Source organism: Tachypleus tridentatus, chromosome 1, assembly GCF_004210375.1.
Source record: "Tachypleus tridentatus isolate NWPU-2018 chromosome 1, ASM421037v1, whole genome shotgun sequence".
Taxonomy (NCBI): Eukaryota; Metazoa; Arthropoda; class Merostomata; order Xiphosura; family Limulidae; genus Tachypleus; species Tachypleus tridentatus.
This window is the reverse complement of record NC_134825.1, coordinates 107547970-107569691: the sequence shown is the minus strand read 5'-3', so window position 1 is coordinate 107569691 and position 21722 is coordinate 107547970. Positions and strand designations below refer to the sequence as shown.

At 34.8% G+C, this 21722-nt stretch overlaps 1 protein-coding gene across 1 annotated transcript in view; it reads left to right on the top strand.

Moving 5' to 3' along the window:
* The window catches only part of LOC143232857 (cilia- and flagella-associated protein 45-like), a 79973-nt gene that overhangs the window by 53944 nt on the left and 4307 nt on the right, over positions 1-21722 (top strand). Inside the window, 8 exon segments of the mRNA XM_076468835.1 lie at positions 481-651; positions 1078-1120; positions 1123-1255; positions 2210-2378; positions 5489-5596; positions 9183-9296; positions 14870-15063; positions 15590-15814. Coding sequence (XP_076324950.1) covers positions 481-651; positions 1078-1120; positions 1123-1255; positions 2210-2378; positions 5489-5596; positions 9183-9296; positions 14870-15063; positions 15590-15814 — 1157 coding nt within the window.

Sequence of the window (21722 nt, the reverse complement as noted above, 5' to 3'; positions counted from 1 at the left end):
AACATACAAAACCTAAGATGAAATAAGTGAACAACTCAAGATGTTTTTCTCCAGCTCCTGACAGTTACTTACATGACATCCAATGGTTCTGACTAGCACCTGACAGTTACTTACATAACATCCAATGGTTTTGACTAGCACTTGACAGTTACTTACATAACATCCAATGGTTTTGACTAGCACTTGACAGTTGCTTACATAACATCCAATGGTTTTGACTAGCACCTGACGGTTACTTACATAACATCCAATGGTTTTGACTAGCACCTGACAGTTACTTACATAACATCCAATGGTTCTGACTAGCACCTGACAGTTACTTACATAACATCCAATGGTTCTGAATGTAATCACCATTCTGCATCATTACTTCCTTACCATTACAACTATAATGTTTAACTGTTTTAACCTGTTTAAATCACATTAATGAGGATTAATTCCCACAGCATAGTTATAATTTTTTAATTTTCTTTAAAACAGGAAGCAGCTGAAAAGCGCAAGAAGATATTTCAGAATCTAGACGTTCAGAGACAACGAAATGAAAAACTTGATGAGTTAGAGGAAGAAAGTCACATTAGAGCCCAGTATCTTTTACAACAAGCTAACCAACAACGCCAGGAGCAAGAAGATGAAATCAAACATCTAAATGAAGTAACTTCTCTTCACTGGTGTTATCATAAGATCAAGAAGAAAACAGATGTTTCTTTAACCTTTACTTAAAATTGACGATCTTAAAAGAACAAATGTATTTATACTTTAAGTTAAACAGTAGTTTTGTCAGTACAACTGAAGTTCTATTATGCTCTATGTTTGTTTTTAATTTAGAACTTTGAAAGATAGTTTTATTCTTTCAATCTGCTTTCGTCCATAGTTGCTTATAAGGGTTGGGATTTGCTAAAACTGATAGTACAACTCAGCAACAAGTGCTAAATCAAATAACAGTTTGGGCATGTCATTTATTTTTTAAAGTAATTTTTAAAATTTCACAGCATGTAATGTGTCAAGACCATTAGAAACATGCAGACTTCCGTTTTTATTCTTTTAAGTGCATATAATTCAATACAAATTTAATTTCAGCTTATACTAAATGCCAAATGTCAAACAATACGAGATTATCAGATTCTGAAAAACAACAAATAAAACAAGAGCTAGCCAAAGCGGAAAATATTTTGGATGAACTGATGGAAAAAGAACGGCAAAATGCTCTTCACCATCAACAAGAAATGGAGAAAAAACAGAAAGATGAAAGACGAAGGTAAATGTGTTATTACTGTAAGTAGAAATATGGAACAATTCTATCTTTAAGTGAAAACAAATTTATATAATATCAAGTATAAACGTATGTAGGAACTGAGATGAACTTTATTACAAGTTTTGGTATAATAGTAACATTTGGACTTTGGTTCATTTTCCAAACTGTTTGTTTCATTGGAATTCACTCAAAGCTACACGACAGCCATCTGCACAAACAGTCACAAATGTTGAAGAAATGGAATACATGGAAGGCACCACTCACTGTCAGCTCTTATCAGACCAAATAATTGGATTTCACTGTTACTCTTATAATGCATCCACAGCTTTAAACTGTGGAACAAAACTTTTTGGGGCAGAAACAAGATGTGAACCATTGAACCTCAACTCCAAAGCTGGGCTGTGCTTGGTCCTTCAGAACTTTTATTAAAAAATGGAAATAATTCCATACACCAGTGTATAAGATGAATTATAAATTAACTTAATATTTATTATGTTACCGTCTTTTGATCCACAACACAACTCTAGACTACTACATTACCAGTAACATTCACAGACGTTCTTTTATGTCAGAAGTGATATTCTTCTCAAATGATATAGAACATTTATGCACATTTGTTTAATGTTAAACATGATTTTTGTTGAGAAGTTCTTTGTGATAATTGAGTAAATAAACCACACTCAGAATAAGTATAATGTAGATACAAATATCATGAAATTATCATTTGAAGGACGTGGGGTTAATGTACAAAACTGGACTGCATCACAAACACAATAGGCAACGTTCTGAACTCTTACCGATACTTTTAGAAGCAGATGGTAATAAGAACAAATATTGATGTGTAAGAGAAATGCTTTACAGACACGTAACTATGGCTACATGGTCATTTTTTACATACTTAGTGACATCACCCTCTCTATCCAAGATACCATTTCATATGTTAATGTTTTCCCATAGACACGCTTTGATGATTCAAGAGCAAATAAGAGAAAATGAACAAAAAAGGATACTGGAAGAGGACAGAAAGGAACAAGAGGGCTGTCAGATGCTTAAAAAATTAGAACAACAACAACTAGAAGAATTTCAAAATATATTGGAAAAGAAAAAACAGCAAGACAATCTAATGGTATATTTCTTAAGTGGACCATAAAGAGGTTTATTTCTACACTGCAGTTACATAAAGCAAAGAAAATAATGTTTTACAACTGAATTATTATTATGACTTTTTACTGTTTTCCTAGAGAGCCGTTACTTTTGTTTATCTATTTGATCAAATATAGTGCACAAACTTTAACTGTCATATGGAACTTTAAATATATATATACACATATATTCAGCTTGACTTCTTAAAGCTCATAAACAAACTTATATTACAGCTTAATCATTAATTGTTAAATGCTTACAGATTGTTAGAGGCAAACAGTGTGTTTTATTTGGGGCTGATGTGCACATTTAAGAAAGCTAGTGTAGCAGTTGTACAACTTGTATGTAGAGTTTGTGGGTTGGAGGCTGTTTTAAGTAGAGTAGAGGCTATGGATAAGAGAAAGGTGAACTGTAGGAAGTGGCAGTGAATATTTTAACAAGGTGATTTGAAGAAGTTAATGATACTGGGAAGGTAAGGTCAGAGAAATTTATTGTTAAGTACTAGACATTCAAATAAAAAGACCATAATAATTTAGTTCTGTCTAGAATGCTGCCAAGACTTAACTATAGTGACAAAATTATGAGTAAGTCACTAGGACTGAATGGTTAGGCTTAGCTTAATATGTAAGGAAGATGAGATTGACTGTTTGGATTTGTGAGAAAAGTAGTTTTCAGAATATGTGGCTCACATGCAAGTAAAGTAGACTTGTTGGTAAGAGCTATTAATTGAACTGTAAGGACAACATTAAATTTGGATTAGACAGTGTAGAGGAACACAATAAAAAACAGATAAATATGTAGCTCTCTAAAGTGTGGGGAAAATGTGTTACTATTGTAATACTAGAAATATTAGAAAAATAGATCATTTTAGAGTACTGGTGGAAACAGGGGTGTTTAATATAATAACTGATTAAATATAGATAGACAGTTCTGATGACTATTAGGTGTTTAATATGTATAAAGTGGGTTACAGCCTGTTCAAGTTGGTGATAGCAAAACAACCCTGAACTTAGATAAAGAATCTTCCCGTTGTTGAGATCATTATAGTGAGACATTTTAATTCTAAATATAAGATTGAGAATTGTTAGAATCAAATCAGGTTTTTTTAGAAACTTTCCTAAATAGTTTTCTTCAACAATGATATTTTATATGGTTCATAGGGTAGAGACTGGGGAAACATGGAAGCAAACAGTCATTACTAAATGAGATTTGATGTTTTAGTGCATCAGAAGAAACAGATTAATGAGATTTGGGCTTCGATTTAAAAACAAAAGCAAATTTTAGAGAGACAAGAACTATCTACTTTTAATTCAGTAACTTAATTAGATAGAGATATTGATGAAATGTGGAAACATTATAAAAAAAAATTATTAAATATTGAAAATAGGCACACTTGTTAAAAAACAGTGTCTGCCAATAAAAACCAGATTGTCTAACAAAGGCTGTAAATAATAAAAACCAAGAAAAACGTTAGAAACTCGAGTTGACTGTACTGGTCAGCAATCTGAAATGACAAAACTATAAGTAATAAGATAAGCTCACAATGTAAAAATTAATATTAAGGATTTATTTAAATACATTAAGGTCAAGCAGCATGTTAGATCCTTACAGGAAGACTAGTACTTGATATGGGATGGTTAAGTTACTAAATTCAGTTTTTACTAAAGATGATTTGATAGTATTCCTCATCTTGAATGGTTACTAAATGGATTTGTTTGTTTGTTTTGGAATTTCGCACAAAGCTACTCGAGGGCTATCTGTGCTAGCCGTCCCTAATTTAGCAGTGTAAGACTAGAGGGAAGGCAGCTAGTCATCACCACCCACCGCCAACTCTTGGGCTACTCTTTTACCAACGAAAAGTGGGATTGACCGTCACATTATAACGCCCCCACGGCTGGGAGGGCGAGCATGTTTGGCGCGACTGGGGCGAACCCGCGACCCTTAGATTACGAAGCGCACGCCTTAACGCGCTAGGCCATGCCAGGCCCCTACCAAATGGAAACAAGATGATCATATTAATTCTGAGATTGTTAAGAAAAAAAATTGAAAGTTTAAAGAATGACAAATTTACTGAGCTACATAATATTTACCCAAGAGTTTGGAAAGACAGTAAATAGTGGATACATTAGACACTTGCTACTGTTTCTTCGAAGTCCTTGAATAGCAAATAGATACCAGAAGAGTTAAAGTTGGCTTATGTAACTTATCTTTTCAAGGTGATGAAAAAAGTTCTTGTTATTATAGGTCTATTTGTATTATACCAGTGGTGGGAAGAGTTTTTTGATAGTCTGATGAAAGATGATTTACAAAGTTATTTTGGGTGTTGATGACGGGTCAAGATGATGATACTGGTCTACAAAGAAATTTGAATTACTTGGATAACTTTTATTTATAATAAATACAAAGTGACGTATGTGGATATCATAATTTGAATTACAGGTATAGTTTTGATGGGAATAGAAGATTTTGGTGTTCTGGTTGATAAGTCTCTTAAGCCATCCAAGCAATGTGCTGTTGTTTGTGGCAAGGAACACAATATTTTAAGTTTGTATCTATAGAAGTATTGAATATAAGCCTAAAAAAATTATTAAGTTATTGTATAAGTTATTTGTTAAGCAGCTTTTGTGGTACTGCATTCAGTGTTGGACTCCTTACCTTAGAAAGATTCTCATACAAAAATAGGACATGATCCCTCAACCTGTTTTCTCTTGTAAATACTAGAATTAACAGAGATTTTATTTTGATGTTGATGCATCAACACTTTCTGTATTTAACAGTGAGAATCGTAAAACTAGAGTAAATATAAACTTTGGCAGGGTAGGAGTCATCTTCAGCCAAGACGGTTTTATTTTTATAACAGGGTGGTAAGTCTTTGAACAAAGTTCCTTTCAGGTGTGATAAATATTTACAGCATAAAGGCTGGCTTTAAATGTTTAATTTAGTGGATAGGACAGCCAAGATGAATCAAAAGTTCCCTTGTCCTTTAACGTTACGCTGTCAAAAATGTAAGGCATTTCTTAACTAGAACAAACCTACCCGTAAATTTAAGTTTTTGTTGAGATGTGTTTTAACTGAAGTAAATCACTGTTTTAGAAAAGTCTTCTCCACGAGAATGAAGAACTAATTAAACGAAAGACACTTGAAAAGGAGAGAGAACAAATGGAGGATCTTCGAGTGACCGAGTACATGCGTCAGAAAGCTGTAAGACAGAACTATTTCTAAAATTCGATTCTTCCACTGTAGAATTATAACATATTCAAACAATAGTTTAACAACCATCTGATATTGGGTCATTGCTTGTAAGTAAAGTAAAAGAAGTTTCAGAAAAAAATAAAATAAAAATTTGAACATCAGTGCTGTTTCACTGCACTAGATGTTATTAACGTCATCTCAATATGTTTTATTGTTTTTCCTAAGTTTTTGAATAGTGAACAGACTCTAAGTTTTTTCAAGCCAGATCCCTTGGCTGTGGTTTCACTAGAAAATAGACAGGGACAGTGGGAATCTCGTTAATCTATTTGTGCGTGTCACTAGTTAGATGACGAGGCTACCTTAAGAGAGTCATTGTCTTTGGTAGGTCAGAAGTTGTTTGGAACTGGCAGAAGTATTAGTGCGAGACTACTTTATGATTACATATCATTGCTCTTTAAAGAGAGTACACACTGAAAGATGTAGGTGAAATGATCTAAGACTGACAGAACATGATGTAGTATAACAGGAAATCCAATAACATCCAGTTAAATTTGAAACCAGTGACAGCTTATGAGAAGCATGAGTTTACCAAAGTTACCAGACAGAAGGGACAAGAGATGCTATGTCTGTTTTAAAATAGGACACAAGAGATGCTATGTTTGTTATAAAATAGGACACAAGAGATGCTATGTCTGTTATAAAATAGGACACAAGATATGCTATGTTTGTTATAAAATAGGACACAAGAGATGCTATGTCTGTTATAAAATAGGACACAAGAGATGCTATGTCTGTTTAAAATAGGACACAAGAGATGCTATGTCTGTTATAAAATAGGACACAAGAGATGCTATGTCTGTTGTAAAATAGGACACATTGCAAATGAGTGCAAGTCCATTCATTACCAGCAAACACCAGAAAACTCATCATAAAGCAGATAGAGTTACTTATAAAGACAGGGCTGTTGAGAAACAATAAAAGAGTGACTGGAACCATGAATGCTGCTGCCAAAAGAAAGATTTGATACAAGAAAGCTGACTGATTAGTGCATGGTTAACGGTTGGCTCAAGGTAGCATATTAATCAAGATCTTCAGTAGTGGTGGGAGCAGGTGACAATTATCAAATATACCAATGTGTGAAAACTATGTTAAGGACAAGAAATAGAAAATTCTATAAAACATTGAATGCAGCAGTGAGAATCAGTCTAGTATGAGATGAGAGATAAGGTACACCTCTGTTTGCTAATTGATGGGACAATGAGAAATTTTGTCATGGCAAAAATGAAGGTGGATTCTCCATTATGTGAAAGACCTTTGGGCCATGAGTATCAAGGAGCCTTTATATAACTTGGTGATAGGAAACAAACCAGACAGTAAGAGTTTATAGGAAGGAGAAATAACCACAGTTATCAGGAGAGCTTAAAAGACGTAATGATGATATTAAAGTATAATGCAATATGAAATGAGATTTACTAAACAGAGAGGAGTACTAAAACAGTTCTACTGAAGAAGCCAAACCCAAATACAGTCAAAAACTGTTTTATAATAGAGACATTATTTTGACATTCCAAGGTCAAAAAGAAATTTTTTATTTCTGCTACCTACAGACAATAAATAAACTCATCAGGCAGTGAAAAGGACCTTTCACAGTACAGGAAGTGGTCAACAGAATGGACAATAAAGTTGATGAGATGTTTACCATCTACCATGCTGATCTGTTCAAAAGGTACAACAAGGAAGAAGTCCTCTTGGATGTACCTATTGATGTACGAATTATTTTATTTTATTAGTGAATATCTTATGACTATTTAGTTCTGTTCATACAAAGAGTTAGAAGCAATCATTAATTTAAAGTAAGTGTTATGACAAGTTTAGTTATGTAACTCGGTAAGTGTTGTACATTGTGTTTGTAACTCACTGATGTTGAGATTATCGAACATTGAATATCAAGGATAAGGAAATATAGTGAGGAAATGATTTAATACTAAACATATAAATAGTATGAGATGAACATGGAACAACAGAAAGAAAGAGCGGACAAGAAACAAAGTAAAGTCACATAAAAGTTATGTTAGGACAGAGAAGGAAGGGTTAAAGATTAATATAGGCCTAGTAGTTGATATATATTAGAGGGAGTCCGATGGTGTGAAAAGAGATAATAATAGTTTATTTTGTTAAACACAGTTCTAAAGTAATTCAACCTACTTATGTGGACATCGACAAAGAGTAGGCATTTATTGGAAGTAGGCCTAAAGACGAAAAGTAGACGTTTGTTGGAAGTAGGCCTAAAGAGGAAAAGTAGACGTTTACTGGAAGTAAGCCTAAATACAAAAAGTAGACGTTTATTGGAAGTAGGCCGAAGTATAAAAAGTAGATCTTTATTGGAAGTAGGCCTAAAGATGAAAAGTAGACATTTACTGGAAGTAGGCCTAAATATAAAAAGTAGACGTTTACTAGAAGTAGGCCTAAATATAAAAAGTAGACGTTTACTGGAAGTAGGCCTAAATATAAAAAGTAGATGTTTATTGGAAGTAGGCCTAAATACAAAAAAGGAGCAGAAAAGTTTAGGAAGATACAGCTGTAGTAAATCAACAAAATGTAAGTGAACTGAGTTATAGAGAAAACAGTTCAGCTTGTCAACTGAAATTCTAAAGCAATTAAATAGACCTGAGTGGACTTTCAACAAGAAGAAGAGCACTATATTGTGCTTATGACGTACGTACGATCATCTATAGTACACACAACTTGTTATACATGTTTATGTTTAAACTTGTTCCAAACATATACATTATTTAGAAAACATTAGAACTAACTCTTGTTTTGTTTTTAATACAACAACAACATAGTATTTATACTATTAATCACAGTAGTTTCTGATCGCTATGTCATGAAATTTTGTTAATATACTGCATCAAGTATGCTTTTTCATGATGGTGTAGAATAATCAACTTTATTTAAGCCAGTGTAGACTTATCATCCTAACACAGGGCATCAAAGTAGAGTGTATGTGGTGACACTCACATGGATAATCAGGTGAATTAGGTGTACCACAAGCACAAAAAGTTTGGGACCCACCGTACTAAAAAGTATAAATAAAGACCTTTAAATGATAATTGTCCAACATACTATAATCTAACAGTACCTGGGGAACACGGTAAGCTTATGAACGTACAATCCTAAAATTTACAGTGAAACTCTCCATGCTGAATAGAATGCACGTGGCCTATTGCTTAGCTCTGTGTTAAAATATTAACACCAGGTTAACATCTAGGAAAGTGAAACAGCATTAATGTTAATATCCTAGAAATGACTATTACCTTACTGGTGGAGGGCACGACACAAAAGCAGGGTCTTACAGAACAATCTTTGTGGTGTGTAGTCTTTGGTTTAGCATATCAGTGAAAGTTTACTCCACGTTGTCTTTATCAGGAAGTCTATAATGAAGACCTTGCTTATTAATATATTGTTTAATTTTCCTTTTTACCTATTCTTACACAATTATTTTTAGGTTCTGTATTCTTATCAGTTTCAGGCCTTTTTTCACCTTTGTTAATAGATAAGCATCGTTTGCAAGTTTTTATTTTTTTACCTCCAGGAGAAAGAAGCAGCAATGGATGAGGAACAGGCACAACAACGTAAGACAAAAGAACTAGAAATAGCAAAATTAAGAAAACAACAAGAAAAGAAGAAAGATGAACAAGCTGAAAGAGTATAATTTAAAACTGATTTTATTTGTTTGTGTATTTATGTCCATTGAACAGACACTTTTAGAGGTTAATCAAAAACATTAAATTCATTCTATTACAGTTAGGGCGAAATTCATAACCACTACATAAAGATAACTTTTTAAAAAAATCTGAAAAATAAAAATAGTTTAAGTGGTATTTCTTACGTAAGTTATACATTACATATCCAGTAATAATTACCCTAAACTGATTTACAGGGAAGATTGACCTTTGGGGTCGATAATTTACACACACAAAAAAGGCATGTGTTGTAATGGTCATAAACAGTGTTGTTATAACAATCAGTTGTAGTTGTAATGGTGTGAATGGTAAAGACGTTGTTGTTATAACAATCAGTTGTAGTTGTAATGGTGTGAATGGTAAAGACGTTGTTGTTATAACAATCAGTTGTAGTTGTAATTGTGTGAATGGTAAAGACATTGTTGTTATAACAATCAGTTGTAGTTGTAATGGTGTGAATTGTAAAGACATTATTGTTATAACAATCAGTTGTAGTTGTAATGGTGTGAATGGTAAAGACATTTTTGTTATAATAATCAGTTGTAGTTGTAATGGTGTGAATGGTAAAGACGTTGTTGTTATAACAATCGGTTGTGATGGTGTGAATTGTAAAGACATTGTTGTTATAACAATCAGTTGTAGCTGTAATGGTGTGAATGGTAAATACATTGTTGTTATAACAATCAGTTGTAGCTGTAATGGTGTGAATTGTAAAGACATTGTTGTTATAACAATCAGTTGTAGCTGTAATGGTGTGAATAGTAAAGACGTTGTTGTTATAACAATCAGTTGTAGTTGTAATGGTGTGAATGGTAAAGACGTTGTTGTTATAACAATCAGTTGAAGCTGTAATGGTGTGAATTGTAAAGACATTGTTGTTATAACAATCAGTTGTAGCTGTAATGGTGTGAATGGTAAAGACATTGTTGTTATAACAATCAGTTGTAGTTGTAATTGTGTGAATGGTAAAGACGTTGTTGTTATAACAATCGGTTGTGATGGTGTGAATTGTAAAGACATTGTTGTTATAACAATCATGTGTAGTTTTTTTCTAAGCTGGTAAAGTATTATTAAAATTAATTATACTGATCATAAGACATTAATATTAAGGCTGTTGTACTTCCTAACAGTGGTGTTAAAAAATATAATTCTGATAGGTTTAACGCTAAAGTCTTATGAAAAGTATAATTAACAGTATTTGGATTTAATTATTCACTTACAAATGTTTCGTGGTCAAACGTGGTTGGTAATACTGATGTTGAAAGAGTCTTATTCTGGTTGACCAGGTCACAGAATCTTAATATTCAGACAAAGCCATCCCCTAACTTACTACTGCTGTCCAGAGAAGATAAATGGTCAACAGTTCCAACACAACATCCATATACTGCTATTCCTAATGTATGCCACAGTTGTAATACTCATCACAACTGTAACTACAGAGTATATTATCTGGCACAAGGCAGTTTGAGTTTTGGTTACTGCAATCCATAGCCTTGCACTTGCCTACTGCTAAGCCTTATCAAAACACCAGATTATACGTAAAGAGAAAGTTAACTTCATGTAACTATTATTAAGATAAGCGCACTTTTCATTAATATTTCATTTATTACTAGATATTTGAAGTATCATATAAATATATTTCTAGAGACATTAGTGTCTAAAAAAATTGAAAAGTAGATACATTACGTTATGCCAATCACATAACAGTCACTTAGCACAGGTTACAAAGTATCGAATTCATTACTTATATTTGTATAGGTCTGTAACTTTATGTTATTATCAGCTGTGTTATGCAGTTCTTTTCACATTTTGTAACACTATTTTCCACATAGTATTAGCTATATTTTATCTTTAAAAAGAATTAGGGGCAGATTCTAGATGCTCTATCTGAAACGGCCCAACATTAACATTTCTTGTGCTGAAATCTTTTATGTTATTTAGAATAACATTAAGCCTACTGCAGTAAAATAACTTGTTTTATTTAATTATACCTTCTATCAGGGACGTAGCCAAGGGGGAGGGGTTGGGTGTTAACCCCCCCATGGACCCAAACGTTTTAGACAAGTTCAGTTGCCACCTGTGAAGTTTCATAAAGATCCGTGATTGCATGGCAGATAATTTCACACACAACAAATGATCAAATGTAAATTTCTGATTGAACACTCTTTTAATACAGCAAGTTTTATCAGAACTAGAGACAATCGAATATCTATGAAAGGCTCAAACACCTGTTTGTTCTTGCCAGGACATCTACAACACAGTTTGGTTCAACTTTAATATCACGGTGAATGTATAATGAGGCCAGGCCATTAAATCGATCTTCAGTGGTGGTATTTCTCAAATACGTTTTGAGTCTTCTGAGAGTTGAAAACAAACGCTCCACTGAGCTCGTTGACACAGGCAGCGTGGCAAATACTTTCAACAGTCTAGAAATGACCGGGAACATTTCTGTATTGCACATTGCATATGCATCTATGACATTTTTTGGTCTGTTGTTCACAAGTGATTTGTACTAAACCCTTAGTTCACCTACTGCGGCTAGTGAAGTGTTGTCAATGTCAGCCTTGTATATATTGACCAACTCTTTAATTTGGTCACATTGTTGTACTGTAGGTTCTGACCGTTCTGTGGTAGATCGTGATGGTAGTAGACACATGAAGTTTGTAAAGAGAGTTTTGTGACTGGACAGACGGTTACATATTTGTGAAAGAAAGTGATCAACAAATGGTACAAATACAACAATACAAAAGTACTCCTCAGGGCTAGTGTTTGTGTGTTAGCACGGTACACCTGTCTTTTAGCCTGCCTTGGCATTATGATGTCAATTTGAAGCTCACTACACAGAGTTTAAGCCTCACAGAAAATGTTGTTAAATTCATTCACAGTATTATTTTTGAGTAAACCGATTAAATCTTCCACTATTTCTGAGTGATGCACCCCAGCACCTAAATCAATGTTCTGTTGCTGCAGTAAGTTACACAGAGAAAAACAATTTAGGAAAACAATTTAGCAATGGTAAGTACAGTGATGATGAATTCTGGCTGTGTTATAGAACACAACAATTGATTGGCTTGCATGGCAGAATCTCTGTCTTGCCAACCCGATATGGTCTCAAGGGCATCTGCAGGTGCATGGATTAATTCTAGAAAGACAATGACTGAGTCATGCTTCTCAACCCACCGGGTGGGGCAGAGACTTTTCAAGCTTTTTTTTCGATTCAGGTGCTTTATACTCCACCGAAAGAGCCAAAACGTGGTTTCGTTTGGGTGTATTGAGAAAGTTTTCAATGCTAGAAATTACTCCCATGCAATTTCGCACAGGAACTTCTTTACAAGCATCAGAAATTGCCAAGTTTATGGAATGGACACTGCAGTGTACATAGGGTACAAGTGGGAATTTATCAGTTATGTGTCTTTGGACACCATTGAATTTCCCACTCATAGAGGTAGCACCGTCGTACCCTTGTCCTCGCAGGTAAGTCATGTCAATACCATATTTTGTCAGATTGGTTATGGTAACATCAGCCAAGTTTCTGCCTGTCACATCATAAACAGGTATAAATTGCAAAAAATCTTCTCTCGTTGCAACAGAGTTGTCATTACCATGCAAATACCTAACACACAGCGAAAACTGTTCAATGCCTGAAATATCTGTTGTTTCATCAGCTAATATTGAGAAACACTTTGCAGCATTAACCCTGTTGACCAAAGCATCAAGAACATGAGTATTACAGGCATTGATGATTTCATTTTGAATTTGAGGACTCAGATACGTAGCATTCCTCTTTGTACTCTTAAGGCTTGCTGAAAGCTTGACATCACCCTTTGCCCTGTAGCGCAAAATTGCCCGAAAATTCCCATCATTATTGATGGGCTCCTCATCAGTTTCACCAACAAACATTGGACTAGAATCATATTTTCTCCTCAAAGCTAAACCCTGTCTCCCACACAGCAATACAGTATCAATAATAGGCATCAAATACTGCCGGTTCTGTTTAATTTCTTGCTTGCAAGTTGCATCAAGCTGCAAGTGCACATATGAACTTGTGTTTACAACCTGTAGAAAATTGTTAGCTTTTTCTTTGCTGTCTTGGTGGTACTGTTTCAATTCATGTGCCTTAAAGTCTTCAACAGCCTTCTTCCAGTTTATGTATGGAAATTTCACTAGTTGTCCCAATTTCTGGCTTCCAACGCCAGCACCATCAGGAGAAAAAAGACAGCACTACTTGCAGAAAGCACCATTTGCATGTTGACTGTAGAGCAGCCATCTCCACTGTGAAAACCAACGATGCTGGAAACGCAGCTTTCTTGGACCACACTGGAGGGAAAACATAATCACTCCCTGGCTTCCAGACATTCTCAAGGAAGCATTTTTTGGTTTCAGCCTTTATCTAAAAGAGTCAGAAAGACATAGTTCTAATTAAGTTATTTTGCACATAGGAAAGTTTGTTATGAGAGTATAATAACCTCTAAGAGAAAGGCTTAGAGCTGTACTTCACAGAGCAGGCCTAACATCCTGTGGCTGTAGGCCTACAATCACTAGCAGCAATGAATATTCAGTCTAAAACTCATCAGAGTGTTTGCATGATTTTTAATACAAAATTAATATAATGAGGAGTCGACTTACCTGTTTACCAATGCTGACATCATCAAAAATTCATGTAATTTCCAATGTTCCAGACTGGACCTGAGGTGGTAGTGGCAGCACTGATAGAAGGCCACAGTGATGACTCTGACAATTCAGTTGACAATTTTGATTCAACCTGATTGGCTGCAGCAGATTGATCAGGTTCAACCTCAATAATGGATTTAGAGAACCCATGCAGTGTCTTTTGCTTTTTTAGGCTTGACATAGTGAATGATTGACTATAGATGGCGCCAATGGTACTAGGTTAGTGCTATGGTGCTGCCAGCCTGCCACGGTGCCACCCACTGTTTATTTGTGTAGTTAATTCTTGAAATCCAGTGAATCTGAACATACACTGTCCATGATATTTGAATACAGATTATACACACTATACATATATTTTGTACTCTCCTGAGTGACTCTATGTTTTATATGTTGATGACAGGACTGTAGGCCTACTTTGCTGGGCCTGATAACTTTAAGTTATATATTATATATATATATATAGGCCTATATATTTATTTATGATTAAAAAAATAAGACAAACACTTCAGTGTGCCATTCTGAAATTTGCCAAAAAGGTGGTCTCAGAATGCATAATTCAGGCTTTTCTTTTATGTTTTTATTAAAAAATATCCCCGGCGGCGCTTGCATCAAGCACTCAAACTACCCCCCCCCCCTAATGGCTATTTCTAGCTACGCCCCTGCCTTCTATACAACAGGAATGTCAACCAGACAACTAGGATGCTATATTTAAGTAATGTATAAGGAAGTTATCATGTATGAAAAATGAGCAACTTTTTATTGAATGTCCTTACTTTCATCCCAAAACTACTATGTTGTCTTTCTGGAACATCCACAGAATCTCTTACGAAAAGTTACAATGGTATTACTGCTGTTGAATGTGTAGGATGCCTTAAGAGCACGTAGAAACCAAGAGCAAGTGGAGCGAGAATGGAGAAGAAAGGAAATGGAAGAAGTGGTCAAGAAAAAGGAAGTGGAAGATATGTTAAGGAAGTCGAGAGAAGAACAGGTTTTATACCAGCAGAACTTTCTAGTAGCTGAAGCCGAAAGAGAACGCATTGAGTTTGAAAAACAGCTCAGGTAACACGATTTCTCATGTAGAAGTAAACAGATAAAGCTAATAATTATAATTTACACTTGAGATTATTGATTCCTTCAAGTACTTTTATTTCTGTGATACAGAAATTAATATTGGATTGAAATTCATTTTAAAATAATAAAATAATGTTAACTTGAATTATAGAAAACAAATTTGTTTGTTTGTTTTTTTAATTTCGCACAAAGCTACTCGAGGGATATCTGCCCTAGCCGTTCCTAATTTAGTAGTGTAAGACTAGAGGGAAGACAGCTAGTCATCACCACCCACCGCCAACTCTTGGGCTACTCTTTTACCAACGAATAGTGGGATTTACCGTCACATTATAACGCCCCACGGCTGAAAAGGCGGGCATGTTTGGTGGACGGGGATTCGAACCCGTGACCCTAAGATTACTAATCGAACGCCTTAACACGCTTGGCCATGCCGGGATAGAAAATAAGTATTGAACAAATAAAACAAAATATAAACCTGTTTCACTTATAACCAGATGAATAATTATACAATCAGGGCTCTGATGAAAGCTACAGAAAAGGAAAAGAAAGAAGAGAACGAACGTCGTCAGAGAAATCTTCAGTACGCTGAAGATCTGAGAAAACAAATTTTACAGAAAGAAAAGGAACGTGTCTTACAAAAGAAACAACAATTTGAAGAAAGTACCATGGAAGAAGATGAAGTAAAGAAGAGAAAAACTGATTTAGAAGAAGTCAAAAGGAAGAAACTTCAACAACTCAGGTACGTTAACTTCTAACAACATTCTGTCAGTCAATTGTTTAAAGTATGCAGAACTCTGTCATTTTACGTGAACTCTGGACTGACACTCACTTGGAGAGGAACTGTGTTTATTTTAACTTTTGGTATTTTTGACTTGTATATCACACATATCTTAAATACATGTGACTGTTCAAATGACCATAAAACTAAAGTTTACAACTGCTTCCACACTAAAGTTAGTGTGCACGTCAGCTGGAAGTACTCTGTGTTTTTAGAACTAACACATAGACGTTTCTAAATGTATTTTGTTTTAAATAATATATCACTCAACAAATGTAACTTTCGAACTTTTTGTAGCCCTGAATGTAATGTAATATTAGTTATGGATAAGTATAATCTGATCAGTAAATATAATAATTTTAAAACACAAATGTGTCTGTGGCCAAAATATGTGACGTTTGAACAAGGGAATACATAATACTACTAATGAGAGAAACGTTTTATACAGATCCTGAGTTTTTTTCTTTTAAAACTTCAAGGACAAACAAAATTGTCCAGTTTAAAAATGTTTTAGTGGTTGTGGCATCATTTACATTTCTTAGACCATCAGCTCTCACAAAACAGCTTATTACCACTGTCTTCCATCAGACACACGTGTTTACAACTAAGAGCTTTACTACATTATGTTTACCTTAAATCATGTTTGTGCTGCCCACGAAACAAACGTAGTAAATAAATACAATAAAATACATAGGAGCTAGGATGATGGAAAATGTTGCTGACCTTTAAGACTTTTGTACAAGCTCAACACAATCTAACGATGTTTGGTGTTACATGGAATAATCCATGGGTTGAGGAATCCTGTTACCTGATTAGTGTTTAGGTTTGTCTCTAGATCAATGGAACTCATTGATTGTCTACTTCAGTTTATTTATCGTGTTAAAGCCTGGTTTGTTTGTTTCTAATGTGTAGAACTTTTTTTAGGTTTCCAGTTTCTAAATGAATATTATTACAGTTGTTTCCTATTCATGCCATATTTAATGTCAGTTGTATCTTCTACAATAGAAAATTGTAGTTCATTTTGTGTGTATGACTTCAAAGCTGTATGGTGCTTTGTAAATTCCTTGAGGCTGTCGATCGCTTTCCATGTGTTAAGGGATTGCAGGAAGTTGATTCAGATTTAACATGTATTCTACATTTTCTGGACAGTATAGGTGAGTACAAAAGGGAAGGTGATGTTCACATTAGTGTGATCTCTCTGATCAGTGGGTTTAATTTTTTGTCCTCTTACCAGTGCTTGTTTGTTTTTATAATTTCACATGAAGTTACACGAGAGCTATCTTCGCTAGCTGTCCCTAATTTAACAGTGAAAGACTAGAGGGAAGGGTTGCTAGTCATCATCACCCACTGCCAACTCTTGTGCTCCTCTTTTACCAATAAATAGTGAGATTGTCCATCACATTATAATGCCTCCATGGATGAAAGGGCAAGCATGTTTGGGTGACAAGGATTCAAACCCACAACCTTAAGTTTGCAAGTCAAGTGCCGTAACCTCTTGGCCAGGCCAGGCCTCTTCTTACCAGTGAATGAACGATACAGTTAAACTGAAAACTGATGAGTGTGCTTGTGATGTTTACTTTCTGTAAATACTGCTCGTTATCAGCCATTCCTGCTGCAAATCATATTTGGAAAGAAAAGACTTGGCTATCTTTAATTAAAGTATTATAGAAAGTTGTTATATTTGGCAACTGGTTTTGGTAACCTGACAATAACACCAAGAACTTTTCCTAAAAGGTGTCCTGTAATTGAAAGTTTATAAAGGTGGTATAGGTACATGCTGTGGAAATAGAGTTTCATCTGTTAACTTGCGGCAGTTAAAACTGACCAACTTGTAGATCATGGGCTTTTCAGCCATGTTTTCAGTTCACGTTTAAAACTGTGTGCGTTTATCACTCTAATGTTTGTTTCGGTTTTAACAGTAAATACAGTCGACACTAGAACAACGGTACAGTTCAAATGTATCGTAGTGATATCTCCAGTTCGTAGAGTTTGTGGAGATACAAGCTCCTGCTACTATCATACCTCTGTGTTCCTAATCACTTAGATTCTGTATAGCTTGGCTTGTGTTGTGTTACAAAATTCACTTACAAAACCTAAACCTGATGCAACATTTACGAAGCAAAAAACATAAGGTGTTTAAAGATTATTTTAGGTAATGAAGAAGGCATCACTATAGATGGCATCACTATAGAAGCCATCACTATAGATGGCATCACTATAGATGACATCACTATAGAAGGCATCATTATAGATGGCATCACAATAGAAGACATCACTATAAAAGGCATCACCATAGATGGCATCACTATAGATCACATCACTATAGAAGGCATCATTATAGATGGCATCACTATAGAAGGCATCACTATAGATGACATCACTATAGAAGTCATCATTATAGAAGGCATCATTATAGATGGCATCACTATAGATGGAATCACTATAGAAGGCATCACTATAGAAGGCATCACTATAGATGGAATCATTATAGACCACATCACTATAGAAGGCATTACTATAGATGAGATCACTATAGATGGCATCACTATAGAAGGCATCATTATAGATGGCATCACTATAGAAGGCATCACTATAGATGACATCACTATAGAAGGCATCATTATAGATGGCATCACTATAGAAGGCATCAATATAGATGAGATCACTGTAGATGGCATCACTATAGATGACATCACTATAGATGACATCACTATAGAAGGCATCATTATAGACGGCATCACTATAGAGGGCATCACTATAGAAGGCATCACTATAGATGACATCACTATAGATGGAATCACTATAGAAGGCATCACTATAGATGACATCACTATAGATGGCATCACTATAGATGGCATCATTATAGATGACATCACTATAGATGACATCACTATAGAAGGCATCACTACAGAAGGCATCACTATAGATAACATCACAATAGAAGGCATCACTATAGAAGGCATCATTATAGACGGCATCACTATAGAGGGCATCACTATAGAAGGTATCACTATAGATGACATCACTATAGAAGGCATCACTATAAAAGGCATCACTATAGATGACATCACTGTAGAAGGTATCATTATAGATCACATCACTATAGATGGCATCACTATAGAAGGCATCACTATAGATGACATCACTATAGAAGGCATCACTATAGAAGGCATCAGTATAGATGACATCACTATAGATGGCATCACTATAGATGGCATCACTACACAAGTCATCATTATAGATGGCATCACTATAGAAGGCATTATTATAGAAGGCATCATTATAGATGGCATCACTATAGAAGGCATCACTATAGATGACATCACTATATAAGGCATCACTATAGATGACATCACTATAGAATGCATCATTATAGATGGCATCATTTTAGATCACATCACTATAGAAGGCATCACTATAGATGAGATCACTATAGAAGGCATTACTATAGATGAGATCACTATAGATGGCATCACTACAGAAAGCATCAATATAGATGGCATCACTATAGAAGGCATCATTATAGATGGCATCACTATAGAAGGCATCACTATAGATGACATCACTATAGAAGGCATTATAGATGGCATCACTATAGATGACATCACTATAGAAGGCATCATTATAAATGGCATCACTATAGAAGGCATCAATATAGATGAGATCACTGTAGATGGCATCACTATAGATGACATCACTATAGATGACATCACTATAGAAGGCATCACTATAGATGAGATCATTATAAACCACATCACTATAAATGACATCACTATAGAAGGCATCACTATAAAAGACATCACTATAGATGACATCACTGTAGAAGGTATCATTATAGATCACATCACTATAGAAGGCATCACTAAAAAGGCATCACTATAAATGACATCACTATAGATGACATCACTATAGAAGGCATCACTATAGAGGGCATCAGTATAGATGACATCACTATAGATGGCATCACTATAGATGACATCACTATAGAATGCATCATTATAGATGGCATCACTATAGAAGGCATCACTATAGATGACATCACTATAGAAGGCATTATAGATGGCATCATTATAGAAGGCATCACTATAGATGGAATCATTATAAACCACATCACTATAAATGACATCACTATAGAAGGCATCACTATAAAAGACATCACTATAGATGACATCACTGTAGAAGGTATCATTATAGATCACATCACTATAGAAGGCATCACTGTAGAAGGCATCACTATAGATGACATCACTATAGAAGGCATCACTAGAGAAGGCATCACTATAGATGACATCACTATAGAAGGCATCACTATAGATGACATCACTATAGATGGCATCACTATAGATGACATCACTATAGAAGGCATCATTATAGATGGCATCACTAAAGAAGGCATCATTATAGATGGCATCATTATAGAAGGCATCACTATAGAAGGCATCACTATAGATGGAATCACTATAGAAGGTATCACTATAGATGACATCACTATAGATGGCATCATTATAGATGACATCACTATAGAAGGCATCACTATAGATGACATCACTGTAGAAGGCATCATTATAGATCACAACACTATAGAAGGCATCATTATAGATGGCATCATTATAGATGACATCACTATAAAAGGCATCACTATAGATGACATCACAGTAGAAGGCATCATTATAGATCACAACACTATAGAAGGCATCACTATAGATGACATCACTATAGAAGGCATCATTATAGAAGGCATCACTATAGAAGGCATCACTATAGATGGAATCACTATAGAAGGCATCACTATAGATGACATCACTATATAAGGCATCACTATAGATGACATCACTATAGAAGGCATTACTATAAATGAGATCACTATAGATGGCATCACTATAGAAAGCATCATTATAGATGGCATCACTATAGAAGGCATCATTATAGATGGCATCACTATAGAAGGCATCACTATAGATGACATCACTATAGAAGGCATCATTATAGAAGGCATCACTATAGAAGGCATCACTATAGATGGAATCACTATAGAAGGCATCACTATAGATGGCATCATTATAGACCACATCACTATAGAAGGTATCACTATAGATGACATCACTATAAAAGGCATCACTATAGATGACATCACTGTAGAAGGTATCATTATAGATCACATCACTATAGATGGCATCATTATAGAAGGCATGACTATAGAAGGCATCACTATAGCTGAGATCACGAAAGAAGGCATCAGTATAGATGACATCACTATAGATGGCATCACTATAGAAGTCATCATTATAGATGGCATCACTATAGAAGGCAGCACTATAGATGACATCACTATAGAATGCATTATTATAGAAGGCATCATTATAGATGGCATCACTATAGAAGGCATCACTATAGATGACATCACTATATAAGGCATCACTATAGATGACATCACTATAGATGGCATTACTATAGATGAGATCACTATAGAAAGCATCATTATAGATGGCATCACTATAGAAGGCATCATTATAGATGGCATCACTATAGAAGGCATCATTATAGATGGCATCACTAAAGAAGGCATCATTATAGATGGCATCATTATAGAAGGCATGACTATAGAAGGCATCACTATAGATGGAATCACTATAGAAGGCATCACTATAGATGACATCACTATAGATGGCATCACTATAGATGACATCACTGTAGAAGGCATCACTATAAAAGGCATCACTGTAGATGACATCACTGTAGAAGGTATCATTATAGATCACATCACTATAGAAGGCATCATTATAGATGGCATCATTATAGATGACATCACTAGAGCAGGTATCATTATAGATCACATCACTATAGAAGGCATCATTATAGATGGCATCAT